The 24,896-nt window shown below is 41.4% G+C and overlaps 1 protein-coding gene across 1 annotated transcript in view; it reads right to left on the bottom strand.

Moving 5' to 3' along the window:
* Positions 1-342: 342 nt before the first annotated feature.
* CRTAP (cartilage associated protein) overlaps positions 343-24,896 on the bottom strand; it is a 36,129-nt gene continuing 11,575 nt past the window's right edge. The window contains exons 4-7 of the mRNA XM_075921842.1: positions 23,225-23,353; positions 18,680-18,825; positions 17,271-17,354; positions 343-431 (exon numbers count right to left, since the gene is read on the bottom strand). Coding sequence (XP_075777957.1) covers positions 372-431; positions 17,271-17,354; positions 18,680-18,825; positions 23,225-23,353 — 419 coding nt within the window. The 3' untranslated portion in view covers positions 343-371. The remainder of the gene's footprint in view (positions 432-17,270; positions 17,355-18,679; positions 18,826-23,224; positions 23,354-24,896) is intronic.

The following is a 24,896-nucleotide window of genomic DNA, read 5'->3' on the forward strand; positions in this document are numbered from 1 at the left end:
GGCCCATATGCTGGCAAAACATCTACAGAATTTAGCCAAGCTGTTACAAGTTAGCTGAGCAGACTGAAGGAGGTTCAGTGACAGGTGAGAGCGTCTGAATAGCTTTCTTTTTTTAAAGTAGCATTTAAGAGATATTAAACACAAGATTATACCCCACATATCTCAACTTTGAGAACATACAAGGAAAAACCACACTCATGAAAAAAAACAGTGCAGTGTGGCAGTGATCTCACAGGAAAGACTCATGACATCTGACTGAGGTTAAAGGTACAGCTTTGAGGTATCTCTAACCTGAGCTACAAATGATGATATGAAGGCACAACAGTGGGTCTTTATTTAAAAAAAAAAACACTGTGCTGTGTTTTTGTTCATCAGGATTCACTCTTTTCATCCACTTCAAGGAGTTCATCAAGGAATTCCACAACTTCACCCTAAAAGAGATTAAAAGAAAGAATGACACATATTAATTACTCACAATGAAGTGAGTTGGGAAAAGGCTTTACATCGTACAGAAGAACTAGATTTTACATGAAGTTGTCAAAATCAGACTTCTGTTTTATGTTGCACTACCGTGAGCCAATGAAAAGTGCTAAGACCTTTTTAAAATAATGAAATAATCAATTTAAGTATAGAGCACATGGCAGCAGCAATGAATCTGTAGTTATGTGCCAGATTTTTAGGCCCAGAGTAGTCCATTGACACATCCAGATCAGTTTACTCATTAAGATCCTGATTCAACAAAGTACTCAAGCAGAAGCTGAACTTTAAGCATGTACAGTCCCACTGACTTCAATGGAACTACTCTTGTGACTAAAGATCATGTGAACTGTGACCAAGCTTGCTTTCCTTTTTGAAATGTCTCTTCTGTGGTCTTCTGTTACATATTTTTCAGTTGAATTTTTCCTATGAGAGATACCATTTTGAACATGGATTTTTACTTTTACAAAAGACCACTTTTAGGAACAGTATATTTCCAACTCCCGCCCCCAGCCTTGGATCTTGGGGAAAAAAAACAACAACCCACGTTTTGTATCCTTAATGAGAACTATTATCTGAGAATAGTTCTTGGAACACTGGGTAATTAATTTTATAGTTATATCAATCTTTGCACATTAGAAAAAACTCTCAGATCATGGCAGAGATAAAGAATTTCAAAAGACTAGTGGAATTAGAAGTTCTGCCAACCAAACCACTTGGGTTCAAAAAGATTACAAACCCTCCTGCTGAATCACTGATGAGAAGACTGTCGTCTTGTTTGTCACTTTACATATGTTGTTTTAACACTTGGTCTATAATTACAGTAAAATATAGACCACTAGCAGACGAGGCCTGTCATTGACCGGGAAAAGTCATTTTGCACAGCTTACACTTACAGGAAAGTTCAAGAAACTAAATACAGTAATTCCTCATTTAACACTATAGCTATGTTTCAGAAAATGATCGTGTTAAGTGAAAACGTGTTATGTGAGTCAATTTTCCTATTGAAAATAATGGAAAAGGTGGGGGTTGCGTTTCAAGCGGTGGTGTCTGTTGGGACCAGGACATAAGGTTGGGGGAAAAAGGGGACCGGATTACAGCAGGGAAGGGAGGTGTTTGGCTCTGGAGAAGGGATGGGGAGGAGAAGGGAGGGGGATTGGGTTGGGAGTATGCCCCTGTGACGGGTCTGCCGGGACCCGCACTGCATCCGGCGAGGGGGGGGGGGGGGTCGCTGGGGAACGGCGCAGCAAGCAGCGAACCCTCCGCCGCTTTGCAGGAAGGCAGGAGAAGCCCCGCACAGCTGCCGGTGATGGGCTGGCTGGGGAAACCCAGCTGCCGGCCTGCAAGTGGGGGCAGAGGAGAAGGGGCAAGGCGTCTGTCGAGGGGCAGTCAGAGGGGAATGGCGCGGTGAGTGGCAAACCCTCCGTTGCTTTGCAGGGAGGCAGGGAAAGCCCTGCGCAGCCGCCGGCAACGGGCCAGCTGGGGAAATCCTGTTATTCCAGGGACCGTCGTGTAATTCAAAAAATATTTCCCCCCCCCCAAAATCATGCTATCGCGAAAATGTATTAAGCGGGCACGTGTTAAATGAGGAATTACTGTATATGCAATAGAATTTTTTATTAATGTGCTTGCAAGAGAAGTAAAAGAACAGTTGTAAATTTGTAGGATTTCAACTTCAAAGATTATTCATTTTATTGAATACATAGTACATTTGAATCAGAAACTCATAAAGCTTCCATTACTCTTCCCGTAACTATGATTTGTAACAGTAAAAATGTTCTTTGCTCTAAAATGACAGTTGAATAGGCGACTCAATTTTAATTTTGTTAAATTTTTTTTATGAACTCTAATCATAAGTCATGACTTTTTTTCTGTCTAAAAACAAAAATAATTATTTAAACTAGTGTTCCTCCAAGTGGCCCACGAACCCACTCTGAGAAAGCTGCTACTAGGCTGCTCCGGTTTGTTTACTTACCGGCTCTGCAACCATGGAGCTTGTGGCTCCTATTGGCTGCAGTTCACTGTTTTAGAAACACTGATTTAAATCTTTCACTCAGCATATTCTGGGGTAAAAAGTAGTGCATTCAGCTAACTTAAGTGGAAGGATTGCTTATGCAAAATTTGATATCTGTAGGTAATCGCAAAGTATGACTTTATTTTGCACAAACAAATCCACGAACAAACTCACTCTTCAAAATGTACAGTAGATATTGGAAGAAGATATTAGCATTCACTGAAAATTTTCATACAGGTTTTTTTTGTAATTCAACACACCTGGAATAAGTCTACATTGCAGTTGGGAGCCTGCCTTCCAGCATGGGAAGATAGTCCAAGGTTAGGTCTACTCAAGCTAGAACGCTAAAAATAGCAGTGAAGTCAGGGTAGCATGGGTGGTCCAGAATGGTTGACACTCACTTGGTTAGCCTAAGCTGCTACAGGTGCTACTCAGGCTATATGGCTTTTTTTTAGTACACTGGCTTGAGCAAAACTAACGTTTGTCTCTACCTGCACTGAAAAGCATCCTTCTAGCAACAGTAAACACCTCCCCCAACGCAACTCAGTTTATGCAGCAGAATATACTTTAAAGTGGCATTAAATACCCATTAAATTAAGACAGATGCGTTAAGGATAATCATATACTACTCCTCCTCCCTTACATCTCTTGCCTTGTTTTCTACCACTGAATTCTGTTTCTGTGCTATCTACATCTCTTTTCATTGTCTTCATTATAGAACTAATCCAAAACTGGAATTTCTGTTAGGTAGGGAATTCCAACTGTTTTGGTTGAAAACAATTCTGAATCAGAATGAAAATGTTGACATTTTCCATAAAATGAAATATCCAATAAATAAATTAAAATATAATTTGAGTCAATAAAAACAATTTGATTTTGACAAAAAAAATTGTTTACAAAATTATTACAATTATTTACAAAAAAATTACTTTGAAATGAAAAATTCCAAATACTTTGTTCTGATCAAGTTTAAACACTTGGATTTGATTTCTATTCTCTTCCCAAAAACAAAATGTTCCACAGGAAATGTTTAAATTTAACATGTTGGTTTTGATTAATGACATTTTCCAACAAAAAAACAATCTTCTGGAAAAATTCTGACAAGCTGTGCCTCCTTCTCAGTTTTTTAAAAAAATCAGAATTTATAAGATTTGTTTTCAACAAATTTATTTGTATCCTTCTTCCTCTTTTTTCTTTGTTATACTCACATTCTTTGTCCACTATGTTCATTTGTTTATTTTGTAAGATGTATGCTACAAACTGTTTGGGGCAGGGACTTTTTTTTCTTTTCCCTGTGAAGTGCCATGCTAAATTATAGTGCCACAAATTAATAGTTTAAAACCTTACCTAGATTTTAAGTTTTGCCTAGGAACCTATTTACCAGGCATAGAGATTATTTGTGCAGTTTCTAAGCCAGGATATTGCAGCAGTCTTCCGTACAGATGGGAAAAGGGCATTATATCCTCTGTGGTCAGTGAAAGGAATTCAAAGCAACACAGAGAGGCTTTATTTATTATTAATGCAATAGTCACATTATGGATAGGATTAAAAAAATTGCTACCAAGTTTTTCAGAAGTGTGAATTAGTAAAGGACAAAAAACCCCAGAAAAAACAAACCCACCACCAAAAGTGGGATGACAGCGGGCTGGAAAAAACTACTGCTCCTGTTCCTGAATTCACAGTTCCTTCTTATAACTTTGTTGGAGTTTAAGCAAACTGTGAAGTGATTTTAGCAGTTTCTGAATTACGACAGTTTATTTTGAGTTTCGCTTACTTGAAATATATATGTATGCAAGTCAACAAAGGCGCAAGAAATATAAGCATTGCCAACTCTTTTATATTCTCTATTTGTCCTTCTGGAGCTAAGCAGTTTGGAATTAGGGAAAAAAGGCATTAAAATATCTCTGCATAGGAAGGAACTGGTTATTTTTTGTTGAAAATAATACTTTGCATTTCTGTAAAGCCTACCATTTGTGGATCTCAAGATAATTAAGAAGTGTGAATGAATAAAGCCCCACAACACCCTTATGGAGTGGGTATTATCATCCTTGTTTTATAGATATGGAACTCAGGCACAGAAGTTAAGCCCAAAATTTAGAGGTTACCTTGAGGATCTGATTTCCTGTAGCTCCCACTGACTTTGATTGGGATTCTGAGGTATTCATCACTTCTGCAAATCATGCTTTAGGGAGCTTCTTGATAAGTGACAGCTTCTTTTATGCCTCAATTACATTTTAATAAAATTATACTGAATTTTTAGAATTTTGTTCACACACTCCTCAGGCTATGTCTACACTACAGAGTTTTTTCAGAAAAATGGCCATTTTTTCAAAAACTTGAATTACGTCCACACTGCAATCGCGTTCTTTTGAAAGAAAATCAAAAGAACAGAGGGGTTTTTCTGACAGCGGTAATCCTCTTTCTATGAGGAATAAGCCTCTTTCCAAAAGAGCTCTTTTGGAAAAAGGCGTGTGTGGATGGGGAAGAGGGTTTTCTTTCAAAAGAAGAGGCGGCCAGGAAATAATACAGGTGCCCTGGAGGCTACTCTATCCAAAGTAATCACAACTCTATAGTTCCTGTCTCCCGGTACCTCTTAAAGCTGCAGGCACCCTGGACAAGCCATGTGGAAGGAAGCCGGCCTGGGAGCAGCAGCCTGACCGTGCAGCTCTCTGCCACAGGCCTGCTCACCCATGGCAGAGCCACAAGCCCTCCAAGATCCCTCTGGCCCTTGCAGGGAGCAGCACCAGGGCTCCCAAGACCCACCCAGGGGGACCAAGAGGCGGGCACCCTCCTGGTTTGGAGCGGAGATCCTGTCCCTCTTCTCTGCCCCAAGTGCCGCAATGTGGATATTTATGGACAGATGGCCAAGTCCCTGGCGGAGCGCAGACTCCCACCCTGGACCTTAGAACAGGTCTGGAGTAAGGTGAAAGAGCTCTGCCAGGGATATGTGAGGGCCAGAGTGCGCAGCTCATCCTCTGGGTTAGGACCCCACACCTGCTCCTACTACCAGGAGCTGCACCAGATGGGGAAGCCATTTCCCCATGCGTCGTCATGGACTCTGGCCTCGACACATCCGTCGTCGCCCAGCCGGAGTACACAGCAGAAGAGGAGGAAGACCGGGGACAGCAAGAGGAGAAGGAGGAGGAGGAGGAGGAGGTAGACGGTACGGCTATCATCACGCTCTCCTCGGAGCCAGTTCCCATGAGCCTGGATGTCTCCCAGGCATTGTCTGATGCCCGGGAGGGATCTTCTGGTGAGTGCTCTCAGTTTGTCACACACACAGGGCAGGGGAGGCAGGCACAAAAGGAGAGGGGTGCGAGCATTGCTTGGCCTGCTTGGGCTGGGCATGGTGCCGCAATCCGTGCATGCGGAACCACATGCAGCATTACTGTGCGCCATGTGGCCTCAGCAGGCAGCCCCTGAGCATGCCTGGGACCCTGCTTCCAGGCTCAGGTGAGACTACACACACGTCTGGCCCTGGGGAAGGGGATGCCCTCCCGCCACCTGCCACAGCTGGAAGCAGGCTAGTCAAAAGGGCGCAGGCACGACCCCAGACACACCGAGGAGACACAGCACTGGCATGCCTGCACGTGCGAGGCACTGCCCGCTCCCACGGGCAGTGCTGCCAAAGCACAGGTGTGTGTGCAGGACCCAAGAAGGGCCATGCTGCTCCCTACTCCTCTGCCACCCATGGAAGGATCCCACTGTGGCAGGACACTTCCCTTTTCTGCTTGTCCGTGGGCCAGGGTTGGGGAAAGAGGGAAGCACGGTCCCCAGGGCACCATGGGGCCTCTGTGAGGCAGGACCTGCTGTGCAGGCCACACATGGCCTTGCTCCCGGGACATGCCCCTCCTCTGGCCCGAGGACTGTTGCTCCCAGAGGAGGGCACGGCCTCAGGACAGTGTGTGCATGGATGACTGACCACTTCCCCCTCTTTGTGTTCTCTACAACCGGATAAGTCGGGACCGAGGGGTGAGCCACGCCACCCGAGCCAGCCTCCAGAGCCCGGGGGACCAAGAAGGTGCGCCAGGGTCCATGAAGACCGGATGTGGCAGCACGTCAGCATCCCGCGCGACATGCAGCGGACCCTGGCACAAAAGGTCTGGGAGGACGCAGAGTGGCGGAACCGCGTGTAGGACCAGCTCATGCAGCGGTGCGGTAGCATGTGTGCCATCATGCGCGACATGACGGCACACCTGGTAGCTGTCACTGCTCCTACCTACTACCCTCCTGCCCACCCCCGCTATGCCCATTCCCCCTTCCCTTGCCCCCCAAGTGATGCCGCTGCTCCTTCTCCAAGCAATGCCAATGCCCCCACCCCTTGCCATCCCTGACCCCGCTCCAGCCCCCCTATTGGCCAGCCACCTCCGGTCCCAGATCCCACCCAACCCCAAGTCCGACGAGGTCCTTGCACCCAAGGTGACAAATCCAGCCACCTCCCACACCACTCCGAGCCTCCTCCCCCTCCAGGTTATGAGTCCTCCTCCCCCTCCCCAGCTTTTTTTTAATGAAAGATCAATACAGAGTTCATTTTGTTCAAAACCAACCAGGTATCTTTATTGAGAGGTCAGGGAAGAGGCGAAAGGAGGGGCTGTAGTGGGAAAGGGATAGTGCAGCAAGCCAGAGGCCCCTAAGGGGGAGGCCCTAGGGAGAGTTACTCTCCCTCAGGGCCTCCTGGATGTGCACCCTGGCCTGATGGGCCTGTCAGATGGCAGCTGTCCGCGGCTGCTCTAAGAGACTCCTCTTGCAGCAGGCCTCTGACCCCCACCCCAGGAAGAAGGCCTCCCCCTTCCTTTCCACAATGTTGTGGAGGACACAACATGCCAACGCCACCTCAGGGATGTTGTGATCCCCCACATCCAGACAGGTCAGGAAGCACCCGAACCATGCTCAGAGGTGGCCGAAGGTGCACTCTACCCGAATCCTGGCTGGTTGAGGTGGGCATTAAATTGGTCCCTGCTGGGACCCAGGTGGCCGGTATAAGGCTTCATCAGCCACGGCATCAGGGGGTAGACCATGTCCCCCATGATACACAGCGGCATCTGCACGTCCCCAACCACAAAATCACGGCAGAGGAAGAAAGTGATGTCCAAAAAATCCGGGCAACCACTGCACACTCTACAAGAGCTTTGCTGTCCCTCGAAGACATAGGCAAGTACACAGCAGAAGCAGAGAAATGGGTGTCCAGGGGGGACCTTTAAGTGAATGTTTCTGCTAGGCTCCAGCACCAACACTCAGAAGCAACTGGTGATCTAAAGCCCTGCCTGAAATGGTTCCGGGTGGCCTTATATGCGAGAGAGCGTCCAATCAGTGTGGACGCTCTCTTTCAAAAAAGCAGATCGCTTTTTTGATGCGCTTGGCCAGTGTGGATGATCTCTTCTGGAAAAGCTTCTTCTGAAAGTAGCTTGCAGTCTAGATGTAGCCTCAATAATCCAGTGCACTGCCAAGTGACTGATGGCCCGAACAAAGTTTAGCTCTTTTCCTTTGTACTTGAAAGTTTGCAAATTTAATATAAAAATGAGTATTACTTAAATTTGCAAAAAGTGATATATAGGAATCAGCGTGAAATAAATTTAACTAAAATCCCAAATTATCTAAATTTTCTGTTGAGAGAATCTGAATATCCAAGATAAACCAACAAATAAAAATTTGTAACGAGTAGAAAGAATAGCCGATGGGCTACATTCTATACCCCCATTACGCTAATGCAAACCCACAGGCTCTAACAGAGTTAAAGGGCTGAAACGAAGAACAAGATTTGGGTCAGTATGTAAAAATAAATTCCCAGATAAATCTGCTGCAATTAAAAGACTGATTTAATTTTTCTTTTGAGAAAGCAGCAACTGTAGTTTATGTTTGAAGAAGATTAAAAATAGTACCTAAACCCAAAGTGAACTGGTGGCAAAGTGAACACCACATTGGTCTGCACAAACTTTTGAACAGCTAAGAACAATAAATAAGTTAATAAAACTCAAAGTCTGTTTGCTTTGGCTAAACTGAGATTATTAGAACATAAGAACAGCCATACTGGATCAGACCAAAGGTCCATCTAGCCCAGTATCCCGTTTTCCAACAGTGGCCAATGCCAGGTGCCCCAGAGGGAATGAACAGAATAGGTAATCATCTGGTGATCCCTCTCCTGCCACCCATTCCCAGCTTTGACAAACAGAGGCTAGGGACACCATTTCTACCCATCCTGTCTCATAACCATTGATGGACTTATCCTCCATGAATTTATCTAGTTCTTTTTTGAACGCTGTTAAGGTTCTGGTCTTCACAACATCCTCTGGCAAGGAGTTCCACAGGTTGACTGTGCAGTGCATGAATAATCTGTCCAATGCTGTGCCATCTCTCCTGCATGCAGCAGTCATGTTTGGTTAACAATTGTAGAGTTCTGCAAATCTGCAGATATCCGCGGGTATCCGAATCCACGGATATAGATGTGGATATATGCAGCTCATTTTTGTGGATATGAATGTGCAGGGCTCCACAAATAATACAATCTACTCGCCCATGGTGAGTAGATTGTAACTCAGAAGAGCTGGGTTCGGGCGATCTGCGCATGCACAAATTGCTGGACAGTGTGGCTGGTGAGCAGGGCTCGCCGCGGTTTGGCGAACCCTGTGAATGTGGATATAAATTTATCTATTGCAGCTCATTTTTGTTGATACAAAATGTATATCCACACAGGGCTGTAAGTATTTGCATATGTTCTCCTTTGAATCAAACACAGGAAGTGAGCATTTAAACCTTAATTTTTCTATACAAACAGAAGGAATGTGATCAAAAAAGAGTCAAACACTTGCCAACAATTTTTCCATCTAATGATTCGGTACGAAAAAAAAAGAGACAAGTTGTAAGATTAACTGAGACAAATACCTATGGATGTTGCACAATTTAAAATGTCCAAGTAAAAACATCTCTAACCTTCAAGAAACACAGAATATAAGGGTCAGGTCCTTAGCAGTTGTAAATTAGTGTATCTCTACTGGAGCATGAGCTGCACCAATTACCCCAGCTACAGGGTAATGCGCTGTTATGAAAATGTGAAGCAACTTTTCACTTTGTTAAGGCTGTGCAATTTGAAATATGGGGGTTAGATTTACTTTGTCCTCTCAGGATTCCTCCTGCACAGGCTATTCATTACATGTCTGAACACAAATCAAGATGCACAGTAATTCATGTGCCAACACTTCTCTTTAGGAATTTCTCTTCAAAAACAACAACACTGTAATTTATTTCTATCTTTATTGTGGAAAACTCAATAAGGATATATATTATTTTCTTTAAAAAATGATTACTTAAAGTACTTTGTAGCAAGTAGGTATTAATATTTTCTCTCTCTAAGTACATAAAATATTTAAAACAGAGATTTTCATTTCCTTGTGGCAAAGCATTAATAAAGTAATAAAAATGAGGTAGTATTTTTTGTCGTGACATATGCAAAAATCATTAGTGCATATTCAGGCCTCTAATGATTGGAGTATACAGGCAGTCTGCATCTTCACGAAATTTGACTTATGAAGAACAGCACTTACAATGTTTCTCAACTAACACCCTGATTCGACTAGCAACTTTTGGTTCCATTTTATAATGTTTGGTCCAACAATGGAGTGGACTGTGATTCTGAGTTATGATGTGTTAACTTACAACACAAGTTTCAGGAACCTATTGTTTTGCAAGTATGAGGACTGCCTGTATTGTTGAAAAAAAACCCAGGTTTGCACTTGTTTTACCATTAGGATTTTAAAAGATATGCTTTGTTTTGGACAAGACAGCACTGCAGAATCTAAATAAAGAGTTAAACTATTTGAGGAAAAAAAGCACTGTCTATCTAGGAAGAGACCTACACTCTTTGGTTGGTAACCAATCGTTCACTTAAGGACTAATGAAGTGGATTTCTTCTCAAGTTAGGGCATGTCTAGACTATATCCCTCTTTCAAAAGAGGGAAGTAAATTAGACATATCAAAATTGAAAATGAAGCCAGAATTTGAATTTCCCGTGCTTCAATAGCATAATGGCGGCCACATGTTCTTTCAAAAATGAGTATTTCGAAAGTGAAATTGCCGTCTAGATGCGGTTCTTTCAAACTCCCTCCTTCCCCTTTTTTGAAAGATCCTGTAAACATCATTTTTTGAGGAGTACTGGATCTTTCAGAAAAGGGGGTCTTTTTGAAAGAACCGCCTCTAGATGACAGTTTCACTTTTCAAATACCCATTTTCGAAAGAATGTGCGGCCGCCATTATGCAAATGGAATGCAGGAAATTCAAATCCATGCTTAATTTGCAATCTCGATATGTCTAATTTACCTCCCTCTTTCGAAAGAGGGATGTAGTCTAGACATACCCTTGGGCTACGTCTACACTGGCCCCTTTTTCGGAAGGGGCATGCTAATTTTGAAAGTGGGAATAGGGAAATCCACGGGGGATTTAAAGTAGGAATAAGAGATCCTCCGGAATAGGGCTTTATTCCGGAGGATCGGGCCAGTCTAGATGCTTTTTTTCCGGCTTTTCCCCAAGCCGGAAAAAAAGCGGCGGACATGTTTATTTAAATCCGTGGGGGATATTTAAATCCCCCGCGGATTTCCCTATTCCCACTTTCAAAATTAGCATGCCCCTTCCGAAAAAGGGGCCAGTGTAGACGTAGCCTTACAGTATGGAATTGGTAGCTTATGGATCACTATGAAGACAGCAAATTTGGTGCAGTGCAGTTCACAGAAGATATGGTCCATGTATAGACGGACAAGAGCAAACGGAAGTTTCTCTCACTTGGCTCAATTTTTAATATAGGTTGAACCTCTCTGGTCAAGCATTCTCTGGTCCGGCAACATCTGTGGTTCAGTGTGATTTTAGTTAGTCGGATGTAATGTAGTTAGTCATGGGTGTAACCATGTTTCCTGCAGTCCCATAAAGTTTGTTTACAGCCACCAGTCCTGGCTCTCAGTGTTCTGTTCTGTTATTTAGCTCTAATTTACCCCTAAATGTCTTCTAAGTAAGCAGTGGAAGTGCTGGTAATGCTGCTAGACAATATTGACTTTCTGGGGTTTGGCAAATTCCCTGATTTGGCACCCGTCAGGTCCCAAGGGGGCCAGACTAGAGAGGTTAAACCTGTATAAAAAAATTTCCTGTAACACATCCCTGTTGTCTTCTACTTTACAATGCTCGTATAAACTCTCCTGCCAATTCTGAATGAAATTTTTGAACTTTCCCAGCCTACTTGTTTCCAAGTTCTTACGTTAGGACTTCTTTACCCCCATTCCAGGCATTTTTAATCAACTGAGCAACACACGGAGCACCACAGAACTTACATCTGTCCTGACCAGACATTTTCTTTAACAACAGATGGTTTGCAAACACACTCTTTGGCCTGGATCCTCACAGAGAGCTGTGCACAGCAGGGACTCCCCACATGCAAATCAACTCCTGCTTGCATGGAAGGTGGGCTTAGTCTCTTTTACTGCACTATCTTTCTCCATCAAGACCTTGCAAAGGCAGCCTCTGTATCCAGAATCTGCACTGGGAGAAGAGGTCTGAAGGTGTTTAAAAAAAGCATTACCCTCCTCCGATGAGCAGAAATTATGTTTTATCTGTTTCCATACGATCCCTTCTGCAGACCTCAGAAGGGACTGTGGCCAGGGGGATCTCTTGGTATCCAGGGACATAAGGAGTAAACCAGTGGAGGCCAGAGCCAATGCAGAAGCACATGGACTTTGTGACTGGCCTTGGCCCCCAGTAGGTTCCTCATGATCTGTAATGGGGGAAAAATTGGAGGGTTTCCCTGCCAACCATGGAAAGAGGTGAGTGATGCCTCATATTGTACAGTGAGGGATACATTTATTTATTTGAGTTAGAGAGATATCTTTGAAGTGATCTTCCAAGATCACATGGCCCTTGGTAATTCTGGTTTTTTACCCAAAATGTATTGCCCACTCAGAGTTTAAACTAAGATCCCACTGCACCTTCCAACAAGGCTAGCCTGGCCAACTCCTGTAGAACCCAAATGCAACTAGAATAAGGTCCTTCACTATTTTTGGATACATACATGCAAGGGTCAGAAGGGACCATTGTGATCATCTAATGCAGCACAGGCCTTTGAAATTCCCCCAAAAAAGTTCCCAGAGCAGATCTTTTAGTAAAATCTCCAATCTTGATTTAAAAATGGCCAGTGATAACGAATCCACATGACTCTTAATTAGCTGTTCCAAGGGTTAATGACCTTTACTATTAAAAATGTACACATTATTTCCAGACTGAATTTGTCCAGCTTCAACTTCCAGCTACTGGATCATGTTAGATCTTTCTTTCTTAGGATTGTAGAGCCATTATTGATTATTTGTTCCCCAAGATGGTAGATGTTGAATCTGTTATCAAGTCACCCTTCAACTTTCTCTTAAACGTAAATAGATTGAGTTCCTTGAGTCTCTCATTGTAAGGCATGTTTTAAAATCTTTCAGTCATTCTCCTAGCTGTTCCCTGAAATCAATCCATTTTTTCAACATCACTTTTGAACTAGGGGCATCAGAAGTTGATATAGTATTTCAACAACAGTGGCATGAATACCAAATACAAAAAGGCAAAATAACCTCCCTACTCTAACCCGAGATTTCCCTATTTATGAATCCTGGGGTTGCATTATTAGCCCTTTTGGCCACAGCCACTAACTGGAAGCTCTTGTTCAGATGGTTATCCATCATGATCCCCAAATCTTTTTCAGACTCAATGTTTCCCAGGATAGAGTGCCTCATCCTGTAACATGATCTACACTCTTTATTCCCAAATGTATACATTTACATTTAGTGATATCAAAACACAGTTTGCTTCTGCCCCGCTTCTCATGAGATCCAGATCACTCTGAATCAGTGACCTGTCCTCTGTGTTATTTACAACTTCTGGTTTTTGTGTCATCTGCCAAACTCTATTAGTGAAAATTTTTATGTTTTCTTCTAGGACTTTGATACAAAATATTAAACAACATATGGATAAGAATGGATTCCAACTGGACCCTACTAGAAACTCACTTACTTGACGTGCATTCCCCATTTACAATTACATTTTTAAACTATCAGGCAGTTTTTAATACATTTAATGTAGGTCACGTTAATTTTATACTATTCTAGTTTTTTAATCAAAATTGTGTGATACAAAATCAAATGCCTTACAGAAGTCTAAATACACTGAATCAATAAAACTTGTAATATCAGATTTTAAATTAGTTTGACAGAATACATTTTACATAAACTCATACTGATGGGTATTAATTATATTATCATCCTTTAATTCTTAATTAATGGATTCCCATATTAGCGGCTCCATTATCCTGCTTGGGATTCATATCAGACTGACACTCCTATAATTACCAGGATGTATCCTTTTTAAATCCTGCATGACATTAGCATTCTTTCAGTTTTCTGGAACTTCTCAAATGTCCAAGACTTATTAAAAATGAACATTAATGATCCAGCTAACTCCTCAGCAAGCTCTTGGGTGCAGTTTATATGGATCTGTTGATTTTAAAATGTCTACGTTTATTACAGTAGTTGTTTTTCAACATCTTCCTGATTGGAAACAGTGTTATCATCAATCATATGACTTCATCATCTATTTTTTCCCAAACAGAAATGTTTATTGAACACTTCTGCCATTCCTGCATTATTATTATTAATTCTACCATTTCCATCTAGTAATGTACAATATCTTTATGGTGATTCCTTTTGTTCCTTATTACTTTAAAAACTACTCCTGATTGCCTTTAACCCTACTGGCCACAGATTTCTTTTTGTGTACTTTTGCAGCCATTATCAATTTTCTACCCTTCTTAGCTTGATTTATAGTCATTAGTATTAACTGCCCCTTTCTTCCACTGTTACATTTTTAATAGCTGCATTCACTTCTTCTCTAAACAAAGTTGGTTTTCTAATATGAAACAAAAGTCAGGACTATGCAGTACTTTAAAGACTAACAAGATGGTTTATTAGGTGATAAGCTTTCGTTTCAGCTAGACCCGACTAACACGGCTGCATCTCTATCACGATTTTCTAATATGGCCTTCTTCCTCGATTGTGGCTTTTTGAGCATCTAGTAAAGTGCTCTTAATCAATTTCCAATTATCACTCACATTTTTCTGCTTGTATTATTTCTCCCAGCTGATTTACCTCACAATTGTTTACAGCTTGTGAAATTTTGAAGTGCCAAGTTTCATGGGAAAATGTAATGAAGTTATTACATTACTGAATGAATTAAAGGAATTACTATACATAACAATTCCCTTCCATTTATTCTATGAACTATGCCCGGGTCTATAGTTTGTTTTCATAATCTCTGTTCTAAAAACAGATATTGAAGGCCATTATGGTATGATGCTTCCCCATCTAATAAGAACATAAGAACATAAGAATGGCCATTCTGGGTCAGACCAAAGGTCCATCTAGCCCAGTATCCTGTCTGCCGACAGTGGCCAATGCCAGGTGCCCCAGAGGGGGTGTACCGAAGACAATGATCAAGCAATTTGTCTCCTGTCATCCTTCTCCAGCCTCTGACAAACAGAGGCCAGGGGCACCACTCCTTACCCCCTGGCTAAATAGCCTTTTATGGACCTAACCTCCATGAATTTATCTAGCTCTTTTTTAAACTCTATTATAGTCCTAGCCTTCACAGCCTCCTCTGGCAAGGAGTTCCTCAGGTTAACTGTGCGCTGTGTGAAGAAGAACTTTTTGTTATTTGTCCTAAACCTGCTGCCCATTAATTTCATTTGGTGTCCTCTAGTTCTTACATTATGGGAACAAGTAAATAACTTTTCTTTATTCACCCTCTCCACACCACTCATGATTTTATATACCTCTATCATATCCTCCCTCGGTCTCCTCTTTTCTAAATTGAAAAGTCCCAGTCTCTTCAGCCTCTCCTCACATGGGACCCATTCCGAACCTCTGATCATTTTAGTTGCTCTTTTCTTAACCTTTTCTAATGCCAAAATATCTTTTTTGATGTGAGGAGACCATATCTGTACGCAGTATTCAAGATGTGGGAGTACTATCGTTTTATATAAGGGCAGTAAGATATTCATTGTCTTATTTTCTATCCCTTTTTTAATAATTCCTAGCTTCTTATTTGCTTTTTTGACTGCCGCTGCACACTACATGGACATTTTCAGAGAACTATCCACGAGAACGCCAAGATCTCTTTCCTGATTAGTTGTAGCTAAATTAGCTCCCATCATATTGTATGTATAGTTGGGCTTATTTTTTCCAACGTGCATTACTTTACACTTATCCACATTAAATTTCATTTGCCATTTTGTTGCCCTGTCACTCAGTTTGGTGAGATCTTTTTGAAGTTCTTCACAGTCTGCTTTGGTCTTGACTATCTTAAACAGTTTAGTATCGTCCGCAAACTTTGCCACCTCACTGCTTACCCTTTTCTCTAGATCATTTATGAATAAGCTGAATTATAATAATAATCTCCTTCATTACCATTCCTTTCAGTTGTAATAACAGATGCAAGTGAAAAAGCAATTACAAAAGAAACTTATTCTTAAGTCTGGCATCAAGCTTTATGGGGTAAGAACAGTTTTTTACAAGTCAACCAAGGAGCATAAAAAGTGCCCAAATGTTTGCAACACTGAGAAAACAAACACTCTAAAAATAGATGAGAAATATCTTTTGAAATAATGTATTAATCAAGCAAGATCTCTAAACCTTACCTAACCTTAACCCTAGACAGACCTTTAGCAAGAACACATCACAGAATTCCATCACAATAATCCTCCATTTTCTGAGTGTCTTTTCAAATTTTCTAGTGTCTAATGGTGTTCTACTTTTAGTACAGGTTTTTAGGTCATCAGATAGGTGGCTTTGTTTCTAAGATGTCCTTACCTTTGTGTCTCACACAGTAAAAATCTCAAGGTAGCAATTTCATTTTATAGACCGATATACTTTCTCACCATTATCAGTTATAACTAGAGCACACTCCAATAGTGGTCATTGTAAATATTACTTATCTTAGTATACAATAGGTTTCAACCAAGTCCTAGGCCATACGGTTTATAAACTGCATTTAGTTAATGGCACCGATACGCTGTTCCCTAATTTTAACAGAACATTTAAAAAAAAAATCCTTTCTGCCTGAAAAGTATTTTCTTTAAACACAAGATATATACTTCAATTCCAGCTGTGGGAAAGAAAAAAATGTACCGACATTTTAGCCATTTTTCCTGCAGTGAAAAAATACACAAATAATTTTGTGCTTGGTAGTATTCAATTTTGAGTCATTGTTCATGAATTTTAATAATAAGAAGAAGAATTACCAAAGAGAACAGGACTACCTGTTGAAGAAGAGTTAAACTTTAAAAAGTGGTTCTTTCTAGAGAAAATTAGAATAATTTTAAAATCAAGTTTTAAGTAGATTTGAAATAGTTTTAAAGTTAGAATTACAGGCACCACTTTTGTGCCCCCTAGTGTTTGTGTTTTGCAGAGCAGATCTTATGAAGTCATTTTTATTTGCTGGGTATATATAATTTCTACTTTTGTATCAACGGTTGTACTGTCCCATATTATTTTAAAAGGCACATATGCACACTAGATTTTTCTGGGTCTTTTTCCTATTTTCACTTATTAAATAATATTATAATAATCTGATTAATATGTTTCTTTATGAAACAGCATTTTGCCATACTCTATAGGTGCCACAGAATTATATTTATGATATGTTATAAATACATCACACATTTATTTTAGCATCACTAATGGTATATATTACTATACCTGAGCTCTCAAAAACTTACCTCATCATCATCCATTATGTGCTGCTTTGCAAATTCATACATTTCTGTCTGAAGTGTGGTTATGTTGTAGTAGCGAACTGCTTCCTATTGGAACAAAATTTCCAGATTCTTTTTAGGGCAATAAATCATTATGAACATATTTCTGAAAGTCTCCCAAAGTGTCAGACATCACTTGTTACCAGAGTGGCCAATAGCCTTGCTGGGCTCCTGAGCAACATGGGCGGAGGGAGGGAACTCCAGGCCCTGGAGGGGTGGGATCTTGGAAGGGGCAGGGCTGGAGCTAGCCTCCCCCAAGTGATCCCTTCAGTGCCACTTGAAGTGCGCCTCACAGCACAGTAGCAGTGGCCAGGAGCCCCTGGGCCTTTGAAATCACCAGGGTCTGGGACAGCTGGTTCCTTCTTCCCCACCCACTGGCATGCCTGCCTATGACTATTCTACCAAAGCAAGCTCCAAACTCAATATTTCTCTGTTAATTTCAGGACTGCCCCATGTTTGTGAAAGGAAGATGGAAGCAACAAATGAACAAATACAGTGAAACCAGGGGTGATGGGTGCTGCGGTGCCTGCTGCAAAGCTGGTTCCTGTGCCTATGCATGTTGAGGTACAATGCACTACAAGTGGTAGCTGAACATCATACTTTATCTTATAGTAAACAGATGCTATATTTCTCCTGACTCTAACATGCACATTTTCACATCAAAAGCTACGAACGGGACATATCCAGCCCACTTAATTAGCCATATTTACATGGGTCCTACAATAGACAGGAACTTCTACTGTTTTATATTATATATATATTGTTTTCTGTTATTTCTATTCCAGTTCATCTGATGATGTGGTTTTGCCCATGAAAGCTCATGATTCTATATATTTTTGTCAGTCTCTAAGGTGCCACAGGACTACTCGTTGTTCTTAAAGTTGCCCTATTTGTTGGCATTACTATCTACAATGCTTGACCCATGTCACCTTTTTGGGAAGGGTAACAGTAGAAACAGCCTTCACGAGCTAGGAGTGATCTATTGACAAGAAGTAAGTGAGAAACAAGAGTCTCAATATTATTAATGTGCCACATAGATCTAGAGACTGCCAGACTGCAGTGACTGGTTAGGTAGCCCATGCAGGCAGCAAGAATAAACATAAGGTGGTGAACGGGCATATTTGATCTCTCAGTAAATTAATGTGTACCTCAGCATGCTCCAGCGCAGTGGGAGCAATTATAAAACCCCTTCCCTACACATGTAGGACAACACAATATATAGATATTTTCACATATCTCTGTATGGTTCTTGTAAGTGAACTACGTTTGACACAAATGCCTCCAACAATTCTCCTTTGCCATAACTTCCACTCTCTTGGATTCAATGGTAATATTAGGAGACATCTTGCATGCAATTTACCCACTCAACTTACTGGTCTGGGCTGAAAATCTTCCTCTGTGAGTCCCCATTTGTCTTTGTGGTATTGATAATAGACCATGTTCTGTTTCATTACTTCATCTTTCTGGTCGAAGAGCATATAGCTAGCAACACAAGGGGCTGCATTCTTCATGTCATTCACTGAATTAACAAAACAAACAGAAGCCTGAAGGAAAGGCAAATAAGCAACAACCCACATTTCCTTTTATTATTCATACTCAGGAAATTCAGGTGGTGACAAGTGCAACATTCCTCCTAAACTTCATGACTCTATAAAATATCCCCCCCCGAAATACCTTACTTTAAAACAACAACAAAGTCCCCATCCTGGCCTACTCTGAAAAGCTTGTACATTTACCTGGCTATAACTTTGCCCAAGTAACAGGATGAATGAATTGTACTACTTAGAAGTTATATCATGAGATAACAATACCCAAGGTATGCTCAAAAGAGCCCACTTCTTAACCATGGAGACTGTTTAAAAGATTTCCAATTCTCTCACCATAAAAATGCAACAGATAATCTTATATCAAAATTCACCATCAATACACAGAAAAACTTAGCCATGATTAAGAAGATGCAGGACAAACAAACAGGGAGATGGCTAATCAAATGGCACACACAAGAGACCCCACCTCAAGCCTGAATTTTACTCTCTGATGGGAGTCAGATTAGCTCGGCATGCATCCAGTGGCAGAATGTAGCTTTTACAATGCTGGTCTACTCCTAAAAAGACAGTACAAAATTCTTAATGATCTTATCAAATGTGTTCCTTCTAACTGAGAGAGTACATGATGGCAGTTTTCAAGTACCTAAAAAGGTGTTGCAAGAAGGAGGAGAAAAATTGTTCTTCTTGACCTCTGATGATAAGAGCAATGGGTTAAATTGCACCAAGGGAGGTTTAGGTTGGACATTAGGAAAAACTTCCTAACTGTCAGGGTGGTTAAACACTGGAATAAATTGCCCAGGGAGGTTGTGGAATCTCTATCATTGGAGATATTTAAGAACAAGTTAGAGAGGCATCCATCAGGAAAGATCTAGAAAGTCTAGATGGTGCTTGGTCCTGCTGTGAGGGCAGGGACTGAACTTGATGATCTCTCAAGGTCCCTTCCAGTTCTAGTGTTCTATCATTCTATAACTGCCAGCCTTTCAACCTCAATCTGGTCTCTGAAAGGCAAGCTGGGCTCTTTCCTTTTGTGACGAGGTGTGTACCTCACACAGATAAGGGATGGATTAATGTGAGCTTGAGAAGTCAGTTATATTACCCGGTTGCATTTGAAAAATGGGCCAGGCTTAATTAAAGATGAAGCTCAGCTGCAGAAGGAGCCAGTCATGGTGACTATAAAAGAGGCACAGCTTAGAAGGAGACTGAAGTCCCTTTCTTGATTTCAGACACTGGAGAGACCAGACAGGTCACAGGTGAAAGTCAAGGGAAGAGTGAGCCCAGGGACCTCTCCCAAATAAAGTCCAGTAAGAGATAGAAAAGATACAGAGCAGACATCAGGCTGGGGCCAGCTCTGGTAAAGAGGCCTGATAAAAAAAAAAAAAAAAAACAGGATTTGAACTTCCACAGAGAGGCCCACAACGTGCCCTGCTAAAGAGCAGAGAGATTTGGAAAGCCATACATGAAGAGGGCAGAAGGTGGCTTAAGTTGGTATTTTTAGCTTGGGGATTTTGTGATTTGATTCTAGGATGGAGGAAAGAGTCGTGCAAGTCCTGGTCCTGAGAGAAGGGTAAACCTGCAGAAGCCTGCTGACTATGGTAAAAAGCAGTGAGGCAGCAGCAAAGAATATGATACAGCAGATCTTGGCTGCTGGTTACAAACAAGGCCCCTGGAACAGAGCCGTAACAAGGGTGGGGCAAGTGGGGCACTTGCCCCACGCGCAGTATATTTAGGGGTGCAAAATTAAAAATTAGAAAGTTAAAAATATTATTTCACTTATATCTTTGCTATCATCTATTTGCAATCTCAATATATGTGCAATTAGCAACATGTGCAATGAATAAAATTAATACAAAAAAATTAAGAATTTTATCATTTTGGGGGGCCGGCAGAGGGAAGGGGGCGCAGTTCAGTAGCTTGCCCCGGGTGCAGAAAACCTTAGTTTTGGCTATGCCCTGGAATGAAATTCAGTACAGTGGAAAGGCCTGAGTTCCTTAACCAGCTTCTGGAGAAAGTGGCAAAAAGCCCCTGACAACCTTAAGAGAAGGTGGTGAGGATTACAGGGGCCCAGTTGAGGTTAAAGCCTTTCTGTAAGGATCCTTGACATTTTCCACTGGATTTCGCTACTCTGGAAATAGTGCGACCAAAGCATTACCTGGCCAGAGGGCTGAATCACAAGAGGCAGACATCTACAAGGCCAGAGTGGCTGTCAGCAATGAGAGCGAGAGGAGAAGCCTGCTATACCATGCCTAGCCATGAGGGGGCACACCACAGTGAATCAATCCTTTTTTACATATGCACAGCAGTAAAAGTTCAGATGGTCAATTTAGGTTTTGTTATATTCCTTCAGAGGGATGCAAAGGTGTAATTGATTGGAAATTAGTAAATAATTATCTGAACAAGGAACGGAACCTAGCTCAGTCTCCTCAGCTGTTTTGTCTCTACAAGGTTGGCAGAAATTTAAAAAAAGGCAGGGAAAATCTTCTAGTCATTGCAGTCAGCACATGTGATTCTGAACACATTTAAGGAGCAGATCTGCGAGAAAGAAAGGGCAATGTTCAAAGCCATTTTTCAGAATATAAGTGCACTTTATGAACTAAGAGGTAGTCACAGAGTCATCCAAAGGAAAGTGTGCAAGAAAGCTTCCATTCACAATTGTGGCCATATCAGGAGTTCCCATAGCAAGTACACGTTATGAATACCTTGTTTGCCCAAACCCATTTCTAAAAACTATCATTTCTAACACACAGTTTGCAATTATAGCTCCCTCTTTATGCACAGGTTCCCTCTTTATGCATGTCCCCGTTCTAGTCAGATGAATCAAGTCCTACTATGAAAAGAAATACATATGAAATAGTTGTAGTCCTGTGTGGTGAAAAAAATACTACCTATAAAATTTATTTTCAATAGTTTGCATTTTATGTGAGGAATTGCCTCAGTCATAATTTCTCTTCTTCCTAGATGAAATAGCTGAAAAGCCTTACATAAGAAAAAAGCTCTCTTCTCTTGGTAAAACAACACATCCCTCTAATCTAAAAAGGCTGCGTGAGCCACAGTGTGGGTATGAAGGCTTGTTTGTATAACTACAATGATCTAGCTGTACCAACGCAAATACCTAGCGTACATGCACCACACTCGTGTAAAAAGTGGCTCGCTATGATGGAGTTTAACCCAAAATGCACCAATCCCAGCCACTGAACATCAAAAGAAACATGCCTACAGTAGGGGGGAGAGGAAGGAAAGGACAGTTAAGTGGTTAGGGCAGTAGCTTAACATTCAGGAGCATTAAGTTCTATTGGACTTCCCAACACGCTACTAATATTATCTTGGGCAAGTCACTAGGTATCTCCCTGCCTCAGTTCCTCATCTGTAAAATAGAGATAACACTATTTTCCCACCTCACAGGTGTTGAGAATAAATATATTAGTGACTGTAAAGAGTTTACACATTACAGTAATGAGGGCTATTTAAGTACCTAACGGTATGTTTACACTGCCACCCTAGTTCGAACTAGGGTGGCTAATGTAGGCATTCAAAGTTGCAAATGAAGCCCGGGATTTAAATATCCCGGGCTTCGTTTGCATCTTGCTGGGCACCGCCATTTTTAAATCCCCCTTAGTGCGGACCACGAGGAGTAACGGTAGTTTGAATTAGAGAGCCTAATTCGAACTACCTACTCCATGCCACGTGTAGCCGTGGGCACAGAGTCCGCACTAAGGGGGATTTAAAAATGGCGGCACCCGGCAAGATGCAAATGAAGCCCGGGATATTTAAATCCCGGGCTCCATTTGCAACTTCGAATGCCTACATTAGCCACCCTAGTTCAAACTAGGGTGGCAGTGTAGACATACCCTAAGATATACTGAAGAAATGCACAATGTAGACAAGCACTGGAAAGGACCAGTGGATTCTACCAACAGGAGTCAAAGGAACAGAGTAAAACATGACAAATCAGATCACACATTCATAATGGTCTTAGGTGTCTGTTAGAGAAATGAAGACTTGAATCTGATTAGAGACCACTCAGCCAAGGACCTCCTACAACTTCTGTCACTTCAGTGAGAATTGAAGGGGACACAACACTTGACAGGATCAGGCCATAAAATGCTTTTGTCCCAAATCTCTTTCATATGTGGGCTATTCACCTCTCTTCACATATGTTTACCTTCCATATATGCCAACCCCACTTACAGATGTCCAGGGAGAAAGAAGAGACTAGACTCCTAAGACTTTGAGGTCCAGAACAGATTAACTGCCATTTCAAGAAACTGTAAATGAAATATTTAATCTAAACCATTATCATTAGAGGTAAAGAACACTGAAGGAGGCTTGCCAGAACCATCCCAATTTTATTTTAAAACACAAAACACTACTTACATTTATAATAGGCAAATTGTAAATAATGGTACATGGTTGCCACAAATTTCTCCACAACAAAGCCTCCTATAACCGGTGTCAGGTTACTTTCACACTGCAGCTTGCATTCAAGAACTTCTATGTAGTGATCTAAAGGAAAAACAGAGACAGAACTGCATAGAACACTGCTGTTTCAGAAGTACGCCTGAAGCCAGCTCCTCTGTACACTGCAGCTCCATACTGCTCCCCTGGATTCTGGGCATCAAGGTCCTGATATTCAGAGATCTCGTGCCATCACAATTCCAGCTGAAGTCAATGAGAAGTGTTTGTGCTTAGCACTTCTGGAAATTAGGCCACAGTGATTCAAAGCAAAAGCTCAAAATCGCAGTAAATAGCTATGTTATGTTTTACAGATATCTTTAGGCAGCCTGGAGTGACGTATTTTATATACAGTGATACATATGTCTATTAAACTATTGAAATGGAGCACTACTGTATTTCCACAGGTGAGTTTAAGTGATTTTTAAAGTAGCTGATACCTTTGCGATGTTACTAAATGTATTTGTCTCACTATGTATTTTAGAAATGTGCATCTGTCTGTCTGTGAGTTCATTTGTTCAAGAATTCCACCTAAACAGTAAGCACTAAGCCCACCAAATTTTGTATGCAGCTACCTCTTATCATAACTTAAAGGTCAGGATTTGATTGTGCTAGGACAATGGGATGTGATTGGAATTTGATTGTTTCTCATAAAATGGAAAGGGAGGCGTCTGTCTCAGGCTAGGTCTACACTACAAAGTTTTGGAGCAAAAATGACCGTTTTTGTGCAAAAACTCGTGGAGCGTCCACACCTCAAGCACGTTTTTGCACAAGTAAAATGAAAGAACAGAGGGGTTTTCCCAGTGTAGGTATTCCTTTTTCTACAAGGAATGACTCCTTTTTGCGCAAGAGCTCTTGTGCAAAAAGGTGTGTGTAGATAGGGAAGAAGTGTTTTTTGTGCAAAAAGAGGCAATTGAAAAAAGCACAGATGCCCTGGTGGCCATTCTGTAAATAGCAATCAGAGTGTCCTTTTGAGAGAGCATCCATGCAGTCTGGACGCTCTCTTTCACAAAAGCGCATAGCTTTTTTGATAAGCTTTTATGTGTGGACACGCTCTTGCACAAGAAGTTTTTGCAGAAGATCTCTTCCACAAAAAGCTTCTTGCACAAGAAGCCTGCAGAGTAGAAATAACCTTAGAAATTAACTAGGACTTCAAGTGTTATCACTCCTATTTTCATAAGAGATATGGAATCTCTGAATGCACTGGCTAACACTTTGGTTTTTTCGTCTTACAACATGAGCCAATCAGCAAAAGGATATCTTTGGTTGATATCTGTGTGCAAGTACCCGTAATTCAAGACTCCCAAATATAAAAGTGCTCTTTATAAAACTAAGAACCAATATCCCCACAGTTTCTGTCAAGTATAATTCAACTAGAAAATTTACCCAGCATTCTCGGGTCCTTCATGGCAGGGATCTGGAGGCGTGCGGTAAAGACCCCTTTCAAATTGTCTTCTATAAGCAGGATCTATAAATACTGGTTTAAGAGAATGATCTTGCATCCCTGAACTGATGAAATCTCACAAGGTAGAATACTGAGGGTATGTCTACACTACCCCGCTAGTTTGAACTAGCGGGGTAGTGTAGACATACC

Source organism: Pelodiscus sinensis, chromosome 2 (assembly GCF_049634645.1).
Source record: "Pelodiscus sinensis isolate JC-2024 chromosome 2, ASM4963464v1, whole genome shotgun sequence".
NCBI lineage: Eukaryota > Metazoa > Chordata > Testudines > Trionychidae > Pelodiscus > Pelodiscus sinensis.